Source organism: Pelobates fuscus, chromosome 4 (genome assembly GCF_036172605.1).
Source record: "Pelobates fuscus isolate aPelFus1 chromosome 4, aPelFus1.pri, whole genome shotgun sequence".
Classification (NCBI taxonomy): Eukaryota; Metazoa; Chordata; class Amphibia; order Anura; family Pelobatidae; genus Pelobates; species Pelobates fuscus.
Genome location: NC_086320.1, coordinates 318,246,948 through 318,271,448, shown reverse-complemented (window position 1 = coordinate 318,271,448; position 24,501 = coordinate 318,246,948). Strand labels below are relative to the sequence as shown.

Sequence of the window (24,501 nt, the reverse complement as noted above, 5' to 3'; positions counted from 1 at the left end):
GGCCCCGTAGTTTTAACCCCGCAAAGTAAAACATTGCCGTTTTGTGGAAACAGCAATGTTTACATTGAAGAGTTAAACGTACCAATAGTGACCGTCTACTGCTTTGTTCTCTAGAATCCAATTAAACTGGGTCCTGCAATCAAATGCAGCTCATAGCATTTGATTGGAGAAAGGTGGAGTTTGACCACACATGCCTATCCAATGCTTCTCTATAGATTTAATGGCTTTGTGTAAAATGTCAAACAGGCGTTTAAATACAAAAAGGTGGGGGTAGACAATGCTCACAGAGATAGAAGGGAACCTATAGTCATTAAAAAAATTTTTGGGACTATAGGTTCCTTTTAACCCCTTAAGGACCAAACTTTTGGAATAAAAGGGAATCATGATATGTCACACATCATGTGTCCTTAAGGGGTTAAGATCAAAATAACTGGAAAAATTCTCCAAGTCAACTATACCTTCAGTTTCGCTACTTCTCAGAAAAAGCAGCGTTTACATTGCACAGCCTGCAGCGATAGGCTATAGACACCAGAACCACTACATGAAGGTGTAGTGGTTCTGGTGACTATAGTGTCCCTTTAAAACAATGGCTGACAGGGAGCTAAGATAGAGGAGTCGAGTTGCAATATAAAGAGGCGTCAATTTTTTTATTTATTTTTTACACCTTGTTAAATACAATATTAAAATCCCAGGTAATGACAGTTCCCCTTCAATTGGATGCAAGAGTGGAGACCACCTGCATCAATAAATATTACAAGGGAAAAATGAAACTTAACAGGAAATTAATGTGGGGTATCTTCGTCCAGCTGCCTCGAGCAAGCCACGTTTAATTGCACCAGATACTTGTGCCAACCACTGATATTATAAGTCCAGGGTATATACATTGTACTGAATATTGGTTAGCACTCACATTACAATTATAAAAAGAATCTGAATTCATGATGCAGAAACGGGTCTTATTATATACTTAATATGTTAGTCATGTAACAATTTGTCTCCAATCCGATGATCATGCTTATATACACAAACTAAATGTAATACAAAGTCTCTATAAAGATATGGGCAAATTACACAAATTAAGTTAATTTATAATAAGTATACAGAACATTTTCTGAATTTAACAGATACGACTGAGGACAAGCACTGAACTAAATAAATTTGTAGAAACTTAATATTTTTTTTTAAATATATATAATGCTTAATGATACCCCTGTTTGTATTTGGGTTCTTAGATGATCTTTGGCGTTAGCATGCAAAATGACCAAATTCGGATATAGAAAACATGACCTAGAAAAGAAAGGTCTGAGGCTCGAAACCGAAGCGGTGTCCTTGCACATTTAAAATATCCCAGCAGTTAACAAGCTTCTAGCTCAAAGGAAAAAAAAAAAAAAAAAAATTCTCAGCCTTCCTAACAACCCTCACTACTAACTGGTTGCATCCCACCCTTGGTCCCTGCATGTAGCATTCTCTGACAGCCAGCATGAAAAGATGCTCTGACGGGGGACACTGGCTGTCAGAAGTCACCAGCTGGCCTGCCAGGGTTTTGCAGCCACAAGGGCCAGCTGACAGCCTAGGCGTTACTGACCATGCTGAGCTCCGTGCCGCCCAGCTGCTATGTGGTCATGTCCATCTGGAGGGCTCCAGCAAGACAAATATCTCTGCCTGTCAGATCTCTTCAGTGGCCCTTGTTATGCAAATTCAATTACTCAAGTGTGCCTTATTAATGCTGGCTAACTGCTCCGAGAAGCATCTCATACTGACAGTCCGTTCACATTTTACCTCTCCAGAAGCACCTCATTTATTTCTGCTTAACAATTCACGTGTAATACTAAAGTCGAGCTGATAAAGTACAATGTGCTCTAACCTCAGAGCACACAGATACAGATACAGGAAATATAAGCTGATAATTAGCAAAAAAATGCCGTTTTTTTTTTGTTTGTTTTTTTACATCGACTGAAAAATACATGCAGTATGAAAAATGTATCTACGTTAATTTGCAAACTAAATGCAAACATTAATTCTGTCGTTTTGAGTAAAGAGGACATTTTCATAAAATATTTACAAAAAAGGTAAATTGCGTATTTTCTAGTAAAAAATATAGATTTTATGGAATTTGTATTTCCTACTACTGGATTAAAGAAGTGATGGCTAACCGTGGCATTCCAAACCTTTTTAAAAAAGACATTTCAAATATCCTCAGCCAGCCTACGATTATCTGAGAATTCTATATAGGATTTTAGAATCTTTGCATTTGACAAGGATGCTTTTCCCCCCTCCCCAGCTCAGAAAGGCATTTCTGCCTGGGCAGTACTTGAATCCAATGCAATATTTATTTTTTTCCCAGCAGTTTATAAATTCATGGAAAAAAATTTGGTTAAAAACGGGACATACTCGAATAGTGCTCATGCCAGCGTGGGCAGCAGTACATAAGAGCAAACAGCTGAAATTTGGGGTTAAAAAAAAAAAAATGATAAAGAGAAAATCTGAAAAGTTCTATACAGAGAATGAAATTTCCACATCTGTACTGCTGTGGGAATGTGACTTTCTCAGTATGTTTGCGTCAGGGTTAGATCACTGATTTCCAACATCAAATCTAATTGACACTCTAGGGAGCTTGTCATCCAAGTGCATCATACTGTTACTTCTCAGAGAAATGTAGGACATTCTGTACATTTATGCAGCATGGAATTATGCAGGGACAGAGATATAAAGACTGTTGTAGTCAAAAAATAAATACTTTGTGATCAGAGACACCTTGATATCACACAGCACGCAACGTGTAAAATGTGTAGTATGCATGAGCTTATGATCTCATATCTTTTATATTGAATATAAGAGCAATTCATTTGCTCTGTCGAGTACTTGTCGGTTTCAAAATTCTCACTTTGAAAATGTAAGTACATGAAACAATGATTTTGAAGGAGAAAAAGAAAAGAATAAATGCAATTTAAAAAAAATGTAAATTACCCACTCGTGCTTTAGATCAAGATGGCCATAACTCATATGCCTCATGGGAGACGTGGTTCTACTGCAGATAAAAGTCTATATGTTGGCCATACTTGCTCAAGAGATTTCTACACACCCATGGCGTTCCGCTACATATAAACATACAAAGGTTGGTTTTTAATGTAGAATGCTCATCCATTGTACTTTTCTACAGCTTGAAAAGTAATTGAATAAACTAGTAGACCAAAAATAATCATAGCCCATAGTAATTTGTTTGTGCATTCTGAATGTATTGTTCACAATTGAAAATGAAATATGAAATAGAACATTAAAGGAGCCCTTTAACTCCTCTAGCCACTTCAACAAGATGCAGTGTTTATGGTGTAGGAGTCGCCAGGAGCTGTCTCATTGAATGGTCTGACTTAAAACCTTGATATCCTGGGAGCTAACTAACTAAAGTGGGTTGTAGTGTTTATGGTGCTTGAAGTGCCCCTTTAAAGAGTACTAAGAGAAATAACAGTGGGGAATAAGTGGAACAAACCTGCAAGCCACATTAGTTTACCCGGGAATACGTTCCCACACTTTAAATTGAAATTTGGAGCTAATTTAGTAAGCCAGTATCCATGAAGAACTAAAAACTGAATTAAAACATGAAGGCCTAAAATAGCACTATCACATGGCACTTCTGAAGGAAGTTCAGCTATCCTACAACTTGCTAATTCTACTTGCAACATTCAATTAGGGAATAATGGTCTACACCACTATAGTGGGATTGGACACACATACACAGTGAGTTACAGCTGTCTAGATAACAAGTCCCTGAGTGCATATAGCGGTTATGCAACACTAGAAAAAACTAATTCCAACTATAGGTGTACCCATTTCTAAAGATATCCATTTATATATAAAAAAAAAAAAAAAGGACCCTCTAGGCACCATAACAACTACAATATACTGTAGTGGTTATGGTGTTGTGTCCTCAGGAGTCATGCGCTGGTAATCGGTCAAATTGTTTATTAAATGGTTTTACATTATACCTTGTTGTGTGGTCCTTCAACTCTAGACATTAAAATATACACAAAATAACGCTTGGATGCATTTTTGCAAAAACACAAACATCAAGGATAACGGACATATGTTAACAGGTGGTTGATACACAGAGAAATCTGACGGCCATTATAGAATCGAGAAGGAATCTTCTTCCTTTTTGTGGCATAAGTTTTGTTGCTTTCTTTTCAATCAACAGCATAAAAAGGTTGAACTTGACAAACTTTAGTCACACACTGCATCCACTACACAAACACTGCAACCTTGTGGGTGGACTGGTGGTCCAAACCTTGGGCTATTGTAACAGGCCCCAATATTTCTGATGGCAGCCCAGAGTACCATCTACAACTATGTTTCTTAACTTGGGTTATTCACATTTTTGGGGATTGTGGGTCTATGAGACTTGAGAGTAATGCAGTGGAGGGAAGTATTTTGCGCCAATCTGAGACTGGCGCTATGAAAGCACACTTGCATGCTCTGGCATTTAATAGACAAATGCCATACACATGCATCCACATTTAGCATTTTCTCCAGCAGTCCAAACTATGTGCCTCCATCCTGACTCCCTGGCGCACACTGTTTTAATGCCTGCCTTTTTCAGTCACAAGGAAACAAACAACTTGGCATCTCTCTTTCCACTGCCATGTTTGCCCTGAAATCCAGGTCTGAACTCAATTGTGATGTCAACTGCAAAATATTTAAACAAGAACAGTCTCTTTTCTGGAAATGACACCAGTGGATTACACATTGAGAGGCAAAAAAGAAAATACACACACACAACATTGAAGATTTTTAATAAAAAAATAAAATAAAAAAAAAAAGACTTAAAACAGACTACAACCCTTTGATAAAGGTCCCCAATGATTTGTATGCTCTCGCTATGCCGACTGTCAGCTGAAAAGGATATAGCTTCCAACAATGACTGATACAGGGCTAAGATGGACACTCCCAGTTGCAGGGTAAAACGGTGAAGATTTCTACAAATCTTATTTTTCGCAAAACAAAGGGATGAGTTAACATAAAATTTAAAATAAAAAGGGAAATTAAAGTCTCACTTTAATTCAAATTTAAAAAAAAAAGAAAACCACACCATATGTAGAATAAACTAAAATAGTTAACACAAGTTCTAGACAATTTTCCATATCTTTTTCAATGGGGTCATTTCCAGAAACGCGAGGGTCCCATTTTTAAATAAGTTCAGCAATAAGTATCTTATCGCTGTATGCATGACGCCACTAAAACGAAACATATATAAACTGCAGTGAGAAAGACATAGATGAACATTAAAAAATTTTTTTTTTTTAAATTCAATTGGAGTTCTGAGCCTAGCCCATAAACTCCTGTAGGTCATCCCTCTACAGAAGTTTCACTGTAATTGTTGCAAAACAGACTTTCATAAAAAAAGCTACGGGGCATAGTTTTAAATACTTGTTTAGCCAAAAGGATGAAAGGGACACTATTAGTCACCTGAACAACTTTAGCTTAATGAAGCAGTTTTGGTGTATAGAACATGCCCCTGCAGCCTCACTGCTCAATCCTCAGCCATTTAGGAGTTAAATCCCTTTGTTTATGAACCCTTGTCACACCTCCCTGCATGTGACTTGCACAGCCTTCCATAAACACTTCCTGTAAAGGCTTTCTTTATTGCAAGTTCTGTTTAATTAAGATTTTCTTATCCCCTGCTATGCTAATAGCTTGCTAGACCCTGCAAGAGCCTCCTGTATGTGATTAAAGTTCAATTTAGAGATTGAGATACAATTATTTAAGGTAAATTACATCTGTTTGAAAGTGACTATAGTGTTCCTTTTATATCGATGGCCTCCATGAAGAATTTCAGTGGGAGACTTAGGTGCTGCATTTTACAAGTCACTGCTGCTAAAAGCATCTTTGATTTTCCTTTTTCGATCACTTCCCTGCTACTGTCTCTCTTTTTTGTCTTTTTCTATGGTTTTTTGCCATCTTATGGTAAAAACACAGCTAGGTATTGGGAGGTTGATACTTCAAATGGTTAATGGACTGTACCATGTTGCTTTTGTATTGATATGTAAACCTTGTTCAGCAAATAAATCGTTTAAAGTGATTGCTGTGGCATTTGGAGAGTCCCTTTAAATACATTCAAAACACCAAGTGCTGTAAACCATAAAATGCTAGATTGTACAGATCTACAATGTTATTTTTATTCTAAATAGCAATTGCGTGTTATCAACCAGTCATTCTATTCACATGTGACATTTGTAGCATGCCTATTTCAAAATGATAAACTTCATTTCACGAAAGGTTCTACTGTCCGTTGTATATTTGGCTCCAAGAAAAAGTTAGCTTTCGTTATAAAGAAAATCATCATCCAGCATCTACATCTGTGCTGTAAACAAAGAATATTTTAATAATATGGCATTGATCATCTGGAAAAAAATGTAAGATAGTGACATAATATCTATTATTAATTACTCACATTAGGGCTACCCCCTGGGGAAGCATTGCTCAATCCTATTTTAGAGAACGCTGGATGTCTTCCTGCAGAACGTGAGGACGCCCAGCTTCAGTCCAGACCAAAAGTCGCCCCAACAACCTCTAGTGGCTGTCTTTCCCATGGGATTTAAGGTAATATTTAAACCTATTTAAGTGGGGTGGATCAGTCATTTCCGACAATATCCGCATTCAAGGCATGATAGCCTCATGGTACAATTGGGACTGCAAAACAGTAAATTGAATTGAAGGCTTGTCGAATCGGTGGGATTGGTGCGGTGATGGAACTCAAGTAATTCAACTAAGTACCTCTGCCAAAGTTCCACATCGCTGGAAACGAAATCACTGAAGTAATTACAGCTTTTCCCCAAACACCAGTCGAGACTTGATGAAGAGATACACAACAACAACTATGGGACAACAGTCACATATTTATAGGGACATTCACAACAACAGGTGGTCATCAACTATAACAACAGGTTCCATCCATAGCACTGCTGTGTCTGGTGATAACTATTAACTGGAGATGATTTATTAACTCCAACACAGGTATAATTCCGGAAAAGACAGAACTGGAGTCATTTACACATATACCCTGTTATAATCCATATACATAACTGTACAAAATTTGGGGTTATTCAGTAAAGTGAGAATTATTAGGAATTCAAAATGCAGTACAAAAGTTCCACCTCCCAGTCTTGCTTCTTCACAGCTTCTTGTGAACAGAGGTAAACAAGCTGAAAGCAGGTACCAGTGCCATTGACATTGATAAAAAGAATTGCTGTCAAGTGAAAAAACAAATTGGGAAGAGAGCTACGGGGTATGATCAGCCCTCATTTTAATTAATGGGATAACTGATCATGTATAACGTACAGAAACAGAGAACTTGAAAATCTGACTCTTAACTCAACACTTCGTGCAGACTATTGTACTTATATTTTGAGATATTTTCTATCTTTACACCTTATAGTTTTTCTGCACTAAGTGGTAGTCACTGAGATGGCCACTGGAGGGGATTCCCATTTCAGTGGTGCGCAGTGTGCAGCATCTACATTCATAGTCTGCACACTCTGCATTAAGACGCAGAATGCTCCCCATTGTTTAAATGTAGGTCTACGAGGAGATGCCGATTAGTGCATTATAGTGTTCCTTTAATGCATTACCTATGCTTTTCCTGCATTATGGCTGTAAATGCATTATGGGAGATGTAGTCCACAATATCTAGAGTGCCAAAGGTTGATTACCCCCTGACCTATACAATACATTAAAAAGTTAATGCAAACTTTAGCCTGGAGTGTTCCCTTAAAATGACTCTGTAGGCAAGGTAACTGCTTCAACTTATTTAAGCGGTTAGAGATTCTGGAGTCCCCTGGCACTGTCCTTTCATTCATCATTCAACCATTTTTAATAGTTAATGTTAAAGGGACACTCCACTGCCCAAATATAAAATAAAGCTCCCGGATTAGCAGATATACCACAAATGAAAATGTGCATGCATTTCATTTTGCATTTTTTCCTTTGGGTGCACATTTAAAAAAAAGATCTTACAAAACCTGCAGTTTTCTTGACTACAGCATTTACAAACCTCCCCTTCAAATCCCGCCCAGACTTCCTGTGGCTGTCCAATCACAGACTTCCCAATGCAGCTCAATGAGAAGTCTTTGTAATGCAGGTGCTCTGTGCCTGTGCAACTGCCTCTTGAGTTTAGCTCCACTGGGCTAACCAAACCAAGGGAGTGTAACCAGGTTAATGTAGAAAAGTGTCAAAGGACACTTCATACATAAAGCTTTTCAGAAAGCTAAAGTGCATTAGGGATCTAGAGTGTCCCTTTAAGCGAGAGTCCCCAGCAGCCCATTTCCTCTTTGCCAATAGTGCTAATGAGGAAGCACTAGCCAAAGCAGCAATGGGCGGCTGTGATTGCCTGAGAGTGTCAGATGACCGCTTTCAGCTGATCATGGTGCCCATTGCTGGTATGAATTTGTATGGCAAGAAGGAAGTGTTTTTTAATTTCTGCCTTAGCCACACCTTAAGTGAGGGCCAGGCTGTGGGTCATCAGGAATCCTCATTCATTGTTAAACTGACTATAGGCACCCAGACCACTTTATCTCAATAAAATAGTCTGGGTGCCATGTGTAGTAGAGCTCTCTGTACCCCCGGCTGGGTACCTCTGCCAAGGACTGCTTCAAAGCTGGAACAGGGGGAAAACGCAGCGCTTCTGTCCCAGTCACCATGGCTTGACTGGGGTCCTCCTGGAGCCTCTCTGTCCTGGAGCAGGATAGGGGACTAGCTCTATTCCCTCCTAGGCTCACAAGGACTTGCCTCACCGAATCCTCCACGAGCTGGAACAAGGTACTAAGCAGTGATTATAGCCCTTCCCCTCCCAGTAACTAGACAACACATCGTTCTGGGAGTACAACTGGTTTGATGCATCCAAACACAGCCTTTTTATACACAGATCCCAACAAGGGGTCTCCACTGTCATCACCACAAGCCCCTCCCAGCAATCTCTGGGTCTGAGAGATAATTGTGTTAAAGACCAGTAAGCTAATTATCTCCCAGGAACAGAGATGCCAACAAAAACATAACATAAAATAACCACACATAGAATACATTGTTCCATAGCGGTCGCGGCCAAGTACCGCTGGGACTATTCGTGGGTTTGGTTCATGCGACTGGCCGCCAGAGAGCCAGTGTTTGGTTCCATTCGCATGAAGGGAAAGTGCTGAACCATGAGCACCCAGGGAAAGCCGTTAATGGCAGCTGGGAAGAGTAACTCCTAAACTGTGTCCCAGACCTGGACCATAATCTGTGGGCAGGAGGCCGGCTTCTACACTTCTCCAGGAGTCCGTGGCAAACTTATGTGGGAAGGAGTATGTCACACCATGTCCCCCTCATTTTAATCCGACAAGTAAAAACATGGCCATTCTAAAGAAACCGCAATATTTACATTGCAGGTATTAAATGCCTCTGTTGGCTGCCCTACTGACAGTCACTAGAGGTGCTTCTGCAGTCATAGCAGAGTGAATTTCTGCTATTTCTAGCAGATGGTCTGCGAGACTTATGGGGAAGCATTGGATTGGCGGAGATTATCGAGATTAATGATCTCAGCCGAGGAGTCAGGGCCTGCCATGGACAAAGTGAGAGACACGATTACCAATTCAATGAAATAGTTATAATGCCTAGAGTGTGCCTTTAACAATACCAAGTAAGCAAACTCCAGTTACGTCAAGACAGACAAACCACGGTAACTGTTCATGGGATATTCTAGTTCCCCTTACAAAATAATCTGTAACAAACATCTATGTTAGAACCAGATCAACCCTTTAATTATAGCTTATATGGATGTACTTTATTACTATGAACAAATTTCACAGCACAATTGAACAATACAAACAGTGAAGCTACTATATATTATACATTTTAGAGCTTAAAACCACTCAAAATATTCCTCAATCAAATCTTCTAAACTAAAATACAATCAAAAGGGTTATTTTACAATAGCCACTAAAATAGCAAATATAAAATTACGTTTTAATCATTCTACCAAAGGCAAAATATATTGTTTCAGTTGCTAAAGATACTCTATAATATAAATTCCAGTTAAATCTTTACAGCGTATCTGTTTGTTGCCAAAAACATTACATCAGTGTTCCTTGGTTTGATTCTTGAACGTAAAATTGACTGAAACATAATGATTAGTTTAAAATATAAAATGGAAAAAATATATATATTTATATAGATTTTTGTAAAGTGTGTATTAAGATCATACATTTTATTTATTTTTATATATATATATATATATATATATATATATATATATATATCCTAAATATAGATTTGTTAAGAGTGCCTTCTAATGCCAAATATATAGATATATATATTCTAATTTAAGCTCAAATATAAGCACAAGGCATTCTAAAAAAAACAAAAAACAAAATAAGAATTGATTCGAGGCGTAGCTAGAGATGAAATAAAGATTAAAAAAGGAAAACTGTGCACAACACATTTAATAGTTTTATCATTTTCACGCTGTAGCATTTTTACAGTAAGAATGCATATTTGATAATACCACATATAAACTATTTACTTTGATTATGTTTTAGGTCACAAAATAGCAAACCGTCGAATGAAGATTCCTGTGAATATTGTCTAGTACACACACACTACGATTTTTTTTATTCAGGACATTCAAATGTTTTTTCCCCCCTGCAAACACGCAAGCTTTTACCACACTTTTTTTTTTCTAAACAAAATCTTTGTGCATTGCACACACACAAAAAAATATGAATACATTTTTATTTTATTTTTTTTAAACTGCACGTTGTTCTAATCTCATCACTATCAAAGCTTCAAAAATAATCGTTGCTTATGTTAAAAAGAAGCATATACATCAGGTTACCTTTTCACTCCAATTATCCTACTATGTAAAATGTTATGCTGAAATTTCTATAAAGCATGTAGTTAACATGCACAATTTTAATGTAGAAGACTGAACAAAGTTTAACTATTTCAAGAAGATGTAAATATGCAAAGAGATAAATGCAATATAAAAAACACATTACATGTTAGAATGCAAAAGTAAAGGTTTGCAATTTGATTTAAACATAAATGGTGTTTTAAAGAACTGAAGTCCTAGTTGGTTATTTTAAGCAGTTGAGAAAATCTAAACATCTGCAAATTGTGTGTAAAGTCCAATTAAGATGTAATAATCATGCAGTCACGAGACATTTTGCTAATAGTGTAATAAAAAGGTGTTACAGCATTGCACTGGGCTATTGCATTTCTTAGTAGGGTTCTCAATTAATGGCTTCATTTACACTAAAGGAAATATATATACAACATTTGAACCATCAGAACAAAAAAAACACAAAAAAAAAGTATAACAATGATTAATAAAAAAAGATATACAGTAAAAACAAAATAATGCATCAAAGTAACAACTAAAATAGACTTCATTTTTATGTAGTGTAAATTTTAAAAATGATCTTTATGTACCTTTCACAGTCTGCATGAAAAGAAAAAGTAACTAAAACAAAATGTAAATTATTTTGTTTTGTTTTTTTTCAATACACACAAATCGCTTATTTAATTTGGACATGGTAAGGCAAAGTTTCTACTAAAAAAAATTAGGTGTACAAAATTGCAACGTAGGTGCTAACAATCAACAAGTCCTGGCCATAGACTCCTAAAGATAGATTTTAATTTTAAATTTTAATTTTTAATTTTAATTCTCATTTCTCTGTATTGCCAACTATAGACACACGTACTTAAAATACACTGGGTATCTAAGAATCCATTGTAATTTTAAATCCTAAAATATATGTAAGCAAAATAAAACACAAACTGCAAACCAAGTGACAGGGTATGAAAAACCTCACTGCGGATAATCTGTAAACTACGTTTCCCATAATACACTGTCAGTCTGAAGTTTTTTTTTTTACTCTCCGCTCTCATAAAACAGCTTTTGAATGGATTATAGAAAACCGACTAGTGTATTGCCTTACAGTGTTGTAGTTAAACAGGTAAATTATAACGAGAATGAACAGTAACCGTGCGTGTATGTTATGTGAAAGAATTTGCTGAGATAATTGACTGAATAAATATTCTGTATGAAATGATGTTACATGATAAGGATGCACGGTGAACATGTTAAAGAAAACACCTTAAAAACAAATTGGATGTATACACGGATTTAAAAGGGATATTGAGGTATTCAAGTCCATTTGCTGCCTCAACCGTGTTTGAATGCATCGCCATCTTGTGGTGTAACTTCACTATATATCATTGCAGAGCAGCATATGACATGGACTTTAATGCACATGCTCTCTGTAGGTGTTCAGTTGCATCTTCATTTTCCATATTATTGAATAGGAGCATAGGCATGCACCTAGTGTGTGCCAGGTACTGCTAAATTCTCTTCCAAAGTCCACTGTCTCTGGACACTTTACATTTTTTTTTTTATTTTTTTTTTTAGGTTCTTAATTTTTTCTGTGCATGCGTTTACATACAGACTTGCGATACCACAACAGTATTAGCAAGCAATTCAAGTGACAGACTAGGTATAACTTTGACATGGCATATGAAGTAACTGCACCTTTTTTTTTTTTTTTTATAAGTAAAATCCAGCTAAACAAGAAGCTGAATGGTGAATATGTCCGTATGGAGTCACGTAACAGCAGTCTGGCTACTCTAAATGACCGTGCTTCAGTGTTCTAAAACATGCTTATATTGTCCACGAGTATTAGTGCTAGAATAACAACAAGAGGATAATGCCACTGGTGTCCGCCACCGAAAACAGAAAACGTGTGTAAGTAGAACCACTTGAGATTGAACACATATCTTACATTAGGAGGGCAGGGATAGATTAGACAATGTCCTTTATGGGTCTAATAGAGACAAAGGAACGAGCGTGAGTGATTGCGCCTGTCTACAGGTATGTGGTGAGCCAGGCTACAGAGGTCAGCAGTGGAGTGTGGTAATTAAGCATATCCCGCTCATGCAGTGGGTGCTGCCCTGGTAAGAAAAGCAACACAAGTTCCATTGGTTATCCCCCCCCCCCACCAGCCCCAGTTCTTAAAGGGGCACTATAGTCACCTGAACAACTTCAGCTTAAATGAGGTTGTTCAGGTGAGAACTATAGTTCCCTGCAGCCTCTCTCATGTAAACACTGTATTTTCTGAGAACGAACATCCTGTGATTCAGTATCTCCTCTCTCTACATGCAGACACTGAACTTTCCTCAGAGATTCATTGATTCAATTCATCTCTATGAGGAGATGCTGATTGGCCAGGGCTGTGTTTGAAACATGCTGGCTCTGCCCCTGATCTACCTCCTTCTCAGTCTCAGCCAATCCTATGGGGAAGCACTGTGATTGGATCAGGCTATCACATGTCAGCAGACTGCTTGTTTTTCCTGAGTCTAACAGCATGCAGATTTACAGCTTCTGGCTTGAATACTGTAAGATTTTTACTATATTTATGGAGGCATGAGGGGTCCTAGATGGTCGTGTTAACACTATAGAGTCAGGAATACATGTAGTTGCACTGGTGACTATAGTGTCCCTTTAATACAGTCCAGAGTATTATTCTCACAGGTCCCATTGCTGGTACCATGCAGGGTTTGATCTCAAGGCTTTTTGTCCAGATTCATACTAGAGTGGTGTGACTTGGCCTTCCAAGGGGGTGAGTTGTGCTTGGGGTTTTGTCCCAGGTTGGACTGTTGTCGAGGGAGATAAAGGGTCGTAGTAGGTCTGCGCTTTCGGCTACTTTGTGCCTCCCAAGGTGTCCTCCTCTGCTTCTTAGCCATCGATTTTGCGGCAATGTCATGCCCAGCTGGTGGTAGCCGAGTGGTATTGAGTGGGGTCGGGCTGAGGTGTTTCTCGCAGCTGGTCGCTGAATCCTTTGCCAGAAAAGCTCCCACAGCTTCTCAAAAGCCCGGGAGAGTCAGTCTTCCTGCAAGGCCCACAGAGTAGTACTGCAGAGATCATTTGGCTCTCTCACGGCTGCCATCTTGATTTCCTGAACGCAGGGAGGCAGCTCTGCAGGAACCACCCTTTCCAGCTCTTGTAAGTGGCTCCATCCACCAGTGGGGACCGAGATGACCCCTGCTGGTCCAAAGGAGGAGGGGGGGTGGGGGGGGGGGGAAATGGCAGGAGGGTCTGCTCCAGTGAGTAAAAAGTGGGGAGAGCTGCCACCTTAAGAATTTTCCTCTGTTCCTCGTGTCTGAAGCGATACAATCGTAGTATTGCTTCAGACTCGAGGAAGAGTCTCGAAAGCTTGTCATTTAATATAAACTTCATCCAATATATAAAAAAAGAAAAAAAAAAAAAAAAAAAGAAAAGGGTAGCATTGCATATTTTGGTGTCATGTCTACTGGACTAATACGGTTAAACCCAATCTGCAAAAGAATAATCTAAACCCAATCTGCTATAAAGAAGTTTAACATGTATGTAAGGGGTAGTTTGGAACAATATTGTATGTTAGACACCGTACAACACAATAAATGGAAAACGGACTATGGATCAACAAAACCACATGCTGCTATTATTGCTATGATTATTATTATTATTATTATTATTATTATTATTATTATTAAAACTAAGACTTTTCAATAGTGTGTTACAACTTTACAATTAAGGTTAATAACTAGCCACCAACTTCGGTTAGGCGCAGCACCTTGTATTATTAGGTATGAAATTATTGGGTGTATGCCATTTTTCCCTTCCTTGCCAATTTCCTTTATTTAGATCTTTTCTTCCTTTTGCCATAGCACAATACATGGGCACCTCCACTTTGTCTGCAGGATTCTTTTGACTGGCGGACTGTGGGTAAATTGGCTTGAGCTAAGAATAGGAACTTTGCCTAACAGATGTAAAATTTTTATGTCTCAGGAAGTTTTAAAAAGTTTATTGCATTTAATGAAACTTAAATAGTATTTTTAAATCATGTATATTGTTTTGGAGGCTTTTTTGCTCCCAAAAAGGTCACTTTATCTGGCTGAGCGGCCATCTTAGGTCAGACTTATCTGACCAACAGCTGCGCAACCTAACTGGGCGTTGCTGTGATCGTCCTATGTGAAACTGCAAAAACTAGCAAGTGAGGCAGAGTAGCAGTTGGTCAGATAACAGAGTGTGACTCAACATGGTGGCTCAGCAAGATGAAAAGGGATACAGATTGAATCAGCTCTCAAACTCTGCGGATAAAATCCACTAAATATCAGCCCTCCTCTGACCCATCCAGCATCGCCACACACACGATCGGCATCAGCACAAGAAACTGCGTCTCCCAATGCCTTTTTTTCAACCACAAAGGCTGCAGAAACTGAGACGCAAGATCAGGGCCTACTATATCCCAACGATCCAGGGCCTCGAGGACCTGCTGAACAGATACCCGGCGGAACACACCGATACCTCCTACTCCCCGGACCTATCCAGCGCTCAAGTTTACCTATTAGCTATGGGGTGCCGGTCACAAAAGACACAAGGTACGGCCAGGGGCAGGGACATTGGGGTGCTGCTTCAAAAGCCCACCCAGCCTAAACACACACCCGCGGCAGCAACGCCGTAGGTGACCCAGACATCTACCTCACCTCGACAAAGGCCAGAATCACCCGGGCCCCTTCAGGCACCCAAAACAAACCAGCATGGGTCTGCACCCCCTGGGCAGCAACAGCCACAGCAGCAGGATGTGACACACACCCAGGCACAACAAGGCCCAGATTTACAGGGACCCACATGGGTAGCACAGCCTGAAAGGGAGTACAACCCACCTCAACCCAGGCCTGACCTAGCAGGGCACCCACAAGCACCGCTGCAACTGCTACTGGAGCCCCCAGATGACTCTGCACCAACCACCAAACGCGACTTAAAGCTCCTATAAGCAGACATCCACAAACGCCTAGCAGCTGACTCAGCCCTCCTCAAGACCGAACTACGCACGGTCACTGAAAAGGTGAGAGCCACGCAGGCCGAAGTAGTCACAGTACACGCTCACAAACACAATGGAAGAATCCATTAAACAAATCCAGCAACAACAAACATACCTGTCATTCAAAATGTCAAACATGGAAGATCGACAACGCCGCTCTCACCTTAAAATCAGGGGCATCCCCGCGGAGAGAACAGACGAAGAGCTGCCGCAATACACCAGACGCCTCCTAGCTACAATCATCTCACATACAGCGGTTAAGAAATGGACTATAGATGGGGTATACCGCTTGCCTGCCCCTCCCCACCTAAACCTCAACGGCCAGAGACGTCATCCTCAGATGCGCCACAGTGCAAGACAAACTAAAGATAATGGCCGGGCTGAAAGGCAAAACATCACTGCTATTCGAGAACTCTTCCCCAACGTTCTTACAGGATTTATCAAAAGCCACCCTTATGTGGTGCAAATCCTACGGACCATTCACTACAAAACTCAGAGCAGCAAGAATCGCATACAAGTGGGGCGCCAACGGGACCTTGGAGGTAACCCAAGATGGCACTACCCATGTCCTGACCTCCATGGAGGACGCACCTACCCTCCTAACCACTCTGAGACTACCCAACCCGGCACAAGACCCAGGGAATGCCGTACAGCGGGAACCCGGACCACAATACCCTGTACCATGAATGAAGGGGACAGATACCGCAGGCTTTGCCAACGTGACTGTTGCACACAAAATATTTTGAGTTTTTACTGAGACTATACATATGTTTTGTTTTCTCAACTCGTTAGCCTCCGTTACAAACATCCAAACACTACAGGCCACTGATGCACTGACCCTGGTAGAGGACACCTAAGCTCTAAAACCACGAGAGACAACACACAACACAACCAACCACAGGGTACCCGAAACCCCCCTCCTCCCCCCGCAGCTCCCTTTAGTTAGTAACCAACAGCTCACCTCCACTAACGCAGGTAGACAATAACCGGCACAACACAGGGAGCCTGACCACGACACATGGAACTGACACAACCCAGCAGCCCCACAACTCGAGTACTAGCTGAATCCCCACATAAAGAACCACCACCACCAGACCCATACTTGACGGGAGCTGCTACACTACACTAGATCCCATCTCAACACAGAGAAGCACAAAACAATATAACACTTATGTATTGATAACCAAGTTTTGTTTTAACGTGTTACTGTTATGCTAAAAATTTTATGGCTTACAACAAAAATATAGACTAGCGCCCAAAACAAAGTAACTAAGCATAGGGAAAATGGTGGTCACACCAACCGGAGGAGATACCCCCACTCCTCCTACCCACCCATTTTTTTCAGACCCCGAGCAACGAAAGGAACCTGTATGACAAATTAATAAAAAATGTAAACGGTATAATGTTAAACCTGAAAATATAACCTCTATACCTGTACTGTGTTGCTACCCTTTTTCCTTTCTGTATCCCACAATGTTGAAAAATTCTTGAAAAATAAAGAATTTATAAAAAAAATAAAAAAAAATAAAAAATGTATGGCTTGACCCAAAAAAGTGCAAACCACAAACGACACAGAACCTCGACCTTACTAGTGCACCCATGTTGCACCAAAACCGAAAAATAAAGAATTAAAAAAAAATATATATATATTCTGCATTTTTAAAATTTAACAAAAAAAAAACAACCACACAAAAAATTAAGTTTCATTAAATGTAAAACTTTAAGATCCCGATCACTTTTAAAGATCATGCTCTCCAAAATTACCGTAATAATTTTTTTCTTCTTATGTACAGCTAAAAAAACGTTCGAACAAAAACCATATAAATACATTTTTAAATAAAAACCAAGAACAAATAGAGAGACAAGTATGAATGTAAAAACCAGTCATACAAAGTGACAGAGCCTCTTTAGGGATCATACCCACTACTTTGATTTTATTTTTAGCGACAAGATATTTACAGTCCTTTTCAATTTTCCAGTGGCAGTTAATAATTAGCCAGAGAGTTCAGATGTGTCAATGTTACACTTGGCCATACATTAGAAGTACACCTGATAATGAAATGAGATTCACCTTTTTGAAGGCCAATTATGTGCACATTAATGTAATTTACAACACTGGTCATGAAGGCAGACAGAACAAGGGCTAGCCTCTCCATCAACATTTCAGAATAGCAAAGGCTAAGTAAACCTGTGTTGGAGAATTAAAACGTTGGCACACATTATATTTAGTAGTTCTTAGACATATTTCTAATTTAAAAAAATAATAAATACAAAATAAAAAGTCCACAATACAATATATATATATTAAAAAAAAAAAAAAAACTAACCCAAAAAACTAAGCAAGGTCTTAGCAGTTCAACACTGTATAATTAATGCAATGGTAAGAATGTTTTTATGGTGTGTTTTGGTGAGTTTTTATTACCATTAAGTTCACGATGTAGGTGGGCTGCCTTTTAATCCCTCCGCAGACAAAAGCCCTAAATAAACACAGATCCCTTCCTGGGAAAAAAGTCCACTTTGGTTAAATGGCAAGGAAATGAGTAAATCATTAGTAATCTTTAAAGCCAAGGCTATAAACTCAAGTTACCTTAAAGTTAAAATGAAAGTGCCTTGCGAAATTCTCAAAAGTTCTGAGGCAGATAGAAATCTTTAGCTCTTAGCTCCAGACTAGGCGCCAGCTGATAAACAAACAGCTTCAAGTCAAGACCAGGAGAAATCCCAGCTTTTCTATTTTAATGTTCTTGGTCAAGAGTATTTATTGCCTTTTGTGTTTTTCTTCACTTAGTGGAAGAAGAAGAAGAATTGTAAACTTATCTCCATAGGTCCCAAAACGGAGGAAGGGGTTGGGAAGAAAAAAAAAATTTCAAAGATTCCAATTGATTAAAGGCAGAATCCAACTAAACATGTCAAATACACATAAACAGCTAATCATGGTAATTGGGTTCATTAGGATGACCCAGTCAACCCTACTGTGGTGCTATTAGCCCATGCTCAGAGCAATGTACGGCATGTACTTGTTAGCACCTTTAGAGACAAAACAAGGTGCATCCTTTCAGGTACACGGGATATGAAGTACCCCAGCTGTAAATATTTTTGGCATTATATAGTGCCAACTTATTCCTTAGCTTTACAGTACTATAAAAAAGGTAAAGTCAACAATAAATTAAACAATTCGAGAATGTTGCAGGAACAATAGGTTAATGAGAACCCTGCTCAAACGAGCTTACAGTCTAGAAGAGTTGTTCCTCTTTATAACCCATTGGAGGTCAAATCATTCTCCATAAAATAGAACATGGGAAGAGACAATAATTGATCATTCTTATAATATATTTTGAAGCAATGGGGCAATTCAATATTTACAAATCTGGGTGGGTAAATGCTGCCTTCGTTCATAGGTGATTGAGCTCACATTTTGTAAGATATACGAATATATTTCCTGCACTTGTTTGTACCAGTACCACAATATAGTGAATGCAATTTCACTCATGCATTATGCTAGCCAAAGTTCTACAAACATATTTATAACCTTTTATCCTTTTGTTTTTCTAGTTTGAAACTCTAGGCCATTGGTGTCACGATTACTATATGAACCAACACCAAGAACTATGTAACATATAAATGAACAAACAATGAACAAGGACAGCGTATACCGGGCCTTAGAATGGCCGGACTTAACGTTAAATAGAATGGTCAAAATACTAGTCGAGGTAAGGGACACAGGAAAAGACCGAACAAGGAAGCAAGCCAAAAGGTCAAGGATACCAGAATTAGGGAAAGTCAAAATGAAAGCCAAAGTCAAATACCAAAAAGAACAAGAACACACTCTCTGATAACCAACTAGTGGAAACCATGACAGGGCACTGACCAAATGCTAATTTGGGTTTAAATAACCCTCGTAAAATTGTGATTGGTTGTACATTGCCATTGACCCCAAAACATGCGTGTGCACGTCGGCGCGATCTTTGTTGAGGACAGAGGTGGGCCTATAAGACTTTGCGTCACGGCAGCGGCTGGTGCTCATTATAACACTGCACCGGCCAGAGATCACTCCACGAATGTTTACTAACAGTGTGACCACAGCTACCGGATGCGGCCACGCTCTATTGAGGAAGAGGAGACGTGACAATTTGTAGCTACCATAATTCCCATAACTTTAAAGGTAAGCAGCCGAAAATCCCTGGCACGTTGTGCATGTGTTGTGGGATAAAGACTAAGAATTTTGAGCAGGTAGATACATTCAAATCCAAATACAGTGTCCATGTTTTTGGAGAAGGAAGAGCACATTTGGCAAATAAGACATTTGGCCTGTACATTTGCAACATACATATTGTACACATATCTGTCAATTAGATTGTTGTACTTAACACCAGCTGAAGTGGTATACAATAAAAAAATAAAAAATAAAAACTTCTAAATTCCTCCAACATTTCAAAGATAATAAAAAAAAAAAAGGAAGAGTTGAGGATTTATTGTAAGACAACTGCCGACTGTAGAAAATGGCATATTCCCTTCTGCTTATTCTCCTTTTAACATTGCAGGTGGAGGTGTAACAATTGGACTAGAGTACTTTAGAAAATGTTAAATGACTTCAAGACCTGATTATTATTATTGTTTATATAGCACCAACAAATTCTGCAGCGCTTTACATTTATAGAATGGGTATAATTCTATGATTGTGTAAGAAAATAAATAAATAAAATTTATAATATATATATATATATATATATACACATATATATATACACACACACACACACACACACACACAAAAAAAAAATATTAACAGAGCCACAGGTGAAGAAGGTCTGGCTCAAAGAAGCTTACAATCTATGAGAAAGGAGTAAAAACACACAAGAAGAATAACAGCATGTCAGAGGGAAGGAGGGACTGATGGATATGATACCGGAGTGAAAATAGGATAGTCTGAGTGGTGTGGGGGAAGGAGCCAGACAGATTTTTATGTAACTAAAATAATTAGACTATTTATACAAATATCTGTAAGATGATACGATACTATTTCTCAGTTAAATATTACGCCTAGAATTTGTTTGATAATAATATAATAACAATATAAGGAGTACTATCGGATAGTTACATGACTTACCACCAGAAACCGGGGCGTCCATGAATACAGCTCCTTGTTTTTCAACAGCTTTTGCTAGTTCCTTAGATACTGCAGGGTCGATGGTACTTGAGTCAATCAACAAAGAACCTTTCTTCACTTTTCTAAAAACAAAATTAAAAATCACTAACATTTAGCTGAAGAATTACCCCATAGTTCATTTAGTATAAAGAAGCACATTATAGAAGTATGTGTTATTTTGGCAGTCTCTTACCACACAAGAAGGAAACAATAAATGTTTTTAGTTACTAAATAAGATTGTTCTATAGATCAGATATATTCATTACAGAAAACAATTGGCTAGGAAGAGGTTGATCAGTTATATATTTTAACCCCTTAAGGACTGAGCCAAATGTACATGTGATCAAAACAAAACTTAAACTTGAATTTGCGCTATAGGTCTGTTCAGGCGTAATTCGCCTCTTTCATATTATGTGCACCAACACTACATATATAATTTTATTCAGGGGAAACAGGGCTTTCATTTAACATCAAATATTTAGGTATAAAACATAACTTAATATGAATAAAATATACAAAAAAAAAAAATGGGAGTGTAAGAATTTTTAAGAAATTTAGTTCTACGTGACATTTTAACTGTGAATGTCATAATACTTTTTGCTTTTACTGCAATAAAGTACACATTTGTATTCAGCGACGTCTCACGTGTAAAACAGTACCCCCTATGTACAGGTTTTATGGTGTTTTGGGATATTACAGGCATGGGCGTCCGCAGGGGGGCACTTGCCCATTCCCCCCCCCCCCCCTGTATTTTTCAGCTGTGTGAGATTTAAAATGAACTGCAATACCGGCGCCGGCCAGGTAGGTGGCGCTGTGTATGGAGAGAGACAGGGACAGGAAGCTGCATCTATCCCTGCTTCTCTCTGCTGATTGAAATCGCAGGGGAGCAACACATGCAGCCAGATACAGCCTACAGATCAGGTAAGTGAGGCATGGGGTGGTGGTGGGGGGGGGGGGGGGTTAAAATAGCCTATAGATTAGGGGAGTGAGGGATGGATGGGGGGGGGCAGCCTATATATTAGGGGAGTGAGGGATGGATGGGGGGGGCAGCCTATATATTAGGGGAGTGAGGGATGGATGGGGGGGGGCAGCCTATATATTAGGGGAGTGAGGGATGGATGGGGGGGTCAGCCTATATATTAGGGGAGTGAGGGATGGATGGGGGGGGGGCAGCCTATATATTAGGGGAGTGAGGGATGGATGGGGGGTCAGCCTATATATTAGGGGAGTGAGGGATGGATGGGGGGTCAGCCTATATATTAGGGGAGTGAGGGATGGATGGGGGGTCAGCCTATATATTAGGGGAGTGAGGGATGGATGGGGGGTCAGCCTATATATTAGGGGAGTGAGGGATGGATGGGGGGTCAGCCTATATATTAGGGGAGTGAGGGATGGATGGGGGGTCAGCCTATATATTAGGGGAGTGAGGGATGGATGGGGGGTCAGCCTATATATTAGGGGAGTGAGGGATGGATGGGGGGTCAGCCTATATATTAGGGGAGTGAGGGATGGATGGGGGGTCAGCCTATATATTAGGGGAGTGAGGGATGGATGGGGGGCAGCCTATATATTAGGGGAGTGAGGGATGGATGGGGGGCAGCCTATATATTAGGGGAGTGAGCGATGGATGGGGGGCAGCCTATATATTAGGGGAGTAAGGCATGGGGGGAAGCCTATATATTAGGTTAGTAAGGCATGGGGGGCAGCCTATATATTAGGGGAGTAAGGCATGGGGGGCAGCCTATATATTAGGGGAGTGAGGCATGGGGGGCAGCCTATAGATTAGGGGAGTGAGGCATGGGGGGGCAGCCTATAGATTAGGGGAGTGAGGCATGGGGGGCAGCCTATAGATTAGGCAAGTGAGGCATGGGGGGGGGGGAGCCTAAAGATTAGGCAAGTGAGGCATGGGGGAGCAGGGGGCTAAATGAAGAGTCAGCTAGGAGCAGGGGCAGCAAGGAGCAGGAAGGGTCTGCAAGGAGCAGGGGCAGCAAGGAGCAGGAAGGGTCTGCAAGGAGCAGGGGCAGCAAGGAGCAGGAAGGGTATGCAAGGGACAGGAAGGGTCTGCAAGGAGCACAAAGGTAAAGTTGAAGAAGGAGCAGAAAGGGACAGCAAGGAGCACGAAGCTAAAGTAGGAGAAGGAGCAGAAAGGAATCAGAATGAGAAAGGAGCAGAAGGGCGCAAAATAAGCAGAAAGGTAAAGGAGCAGAAGGGGCCAAATATAGAAGACCGTGTCAGAAGAAAAAGAAGACTGTCAAATGAAGGAGAAGAAAAGGAGATTGGAGCAGGAAGGACAAATGAAGTGAACCCTCCACTTTATTCTGGACACCACATCATAAGGCTTTGGTACCTGGGCCTGGAAGGGAAACTCTGGACCTTCTCATCTCCCCCGGTAAAAAAAAATATCAGTGTTAATGTGTTCACTTTTACTTACTGAGTGTCAGGAAGCACAGAGTGCCACTGGGTAGGGGTGTTGCTGATTTTCTAGAGCGGTCAGCTGGCACTCCAAGCCAATCAGTAGCTCCCCATTCATAAAAAAGTTAAAAAAAAAAAAAAATTATGAACCGGGAGCTAGCAATTGGCTTAGAGCGTCAACTCTAGCCAATCAGCGGCACCCATGCCTGACGTCAATCTGCACTTCCTGACACTCCGTTTCAGATGCCGAATACCACTGAGGGACCTGGAGCTGGAGGAAGCATTTGGGGTTAAACCATTTGAGAGCGGTTTAACCCCTAAAAGGAAAGAGCACCCAGGGGCATCATAGCATTTTCATTTAGATGAAGTTGTCATGGTGACCAGAATGTTCCTTTAATTTGCTTAAGGAACACTAGTGTCAGGAATACAAACGTATTCCTGACACCATAGTTGTGAAAACGCTATTCACCCTGGCTTTATGTGAAAATGACTATGCTCCTCCCCTTCATGACACTGTCAAAAAGGGGCCAAGCATAGATGTCATTACAATTATGCCCCCCCTTGGAAAAATTCCTGCGGATGCCCATGATTACAGGGTCAAATATAGCATGTTACATTTTTCAGTTTTTTCACATTGAAATTCGCCAGATTGGTTACGTTGCCTTTGAGACCGTATGGTGGCCCAGGAATGCGAATTACCCCCATGATGGCATACCATTTGCAAAAGAAGACCACCCAAGGTATTGCAAATTAGGTATATCCAGTATTTTTTAGTAGCCACTTGGTCACACTGGCTAAAATTAGTGTTAATATTTGTTTGTGGGGGGGCGGAGCTTGACCACCATGCAGAGAAGTCGCATGCAAACAGAGCTCCCGCTAAATGACTGATAATAAGCCTCTCAGGTCGCAACCCAAACGAGCTAACTGGGTTCCCCACTTACCCACCCCCACGAAACCCTCGGTGGGACCAGACTGGGGCACCATGGACTCTCCGGACGTGCTAGCCGAGGCAGGTCCGACTTGCGGCCTAGCAGTTGATGCGGGCGGGAGACGCGGCCGGAC

At 40.0% G+C, this 24,501-nt stretch overlaps 1 protein-coding gene across 1 annotated transcript in view; it reads right to left on the bottom strand.

Moving 5' to 3' along the window:
- Positions 1-24,501, bottom strand: part of HIBADH (3-hydroxyisobutyrate dehydrogenase) — a 117,616-nt gene that overhangs the window by 64,172 nt on the left and 28,943 nt on the right. Inside the window, exon 4 of the mRNA XM_063452338.1 lies at positions 20,989-21,110. Coding sequence (XP_063308408.1) covers positions 20,989-21,110 — 122 coding nt within the window. The remainder of the gene's footprint in view (positions 1-20,988; positions 21,111-24,501) is intronic.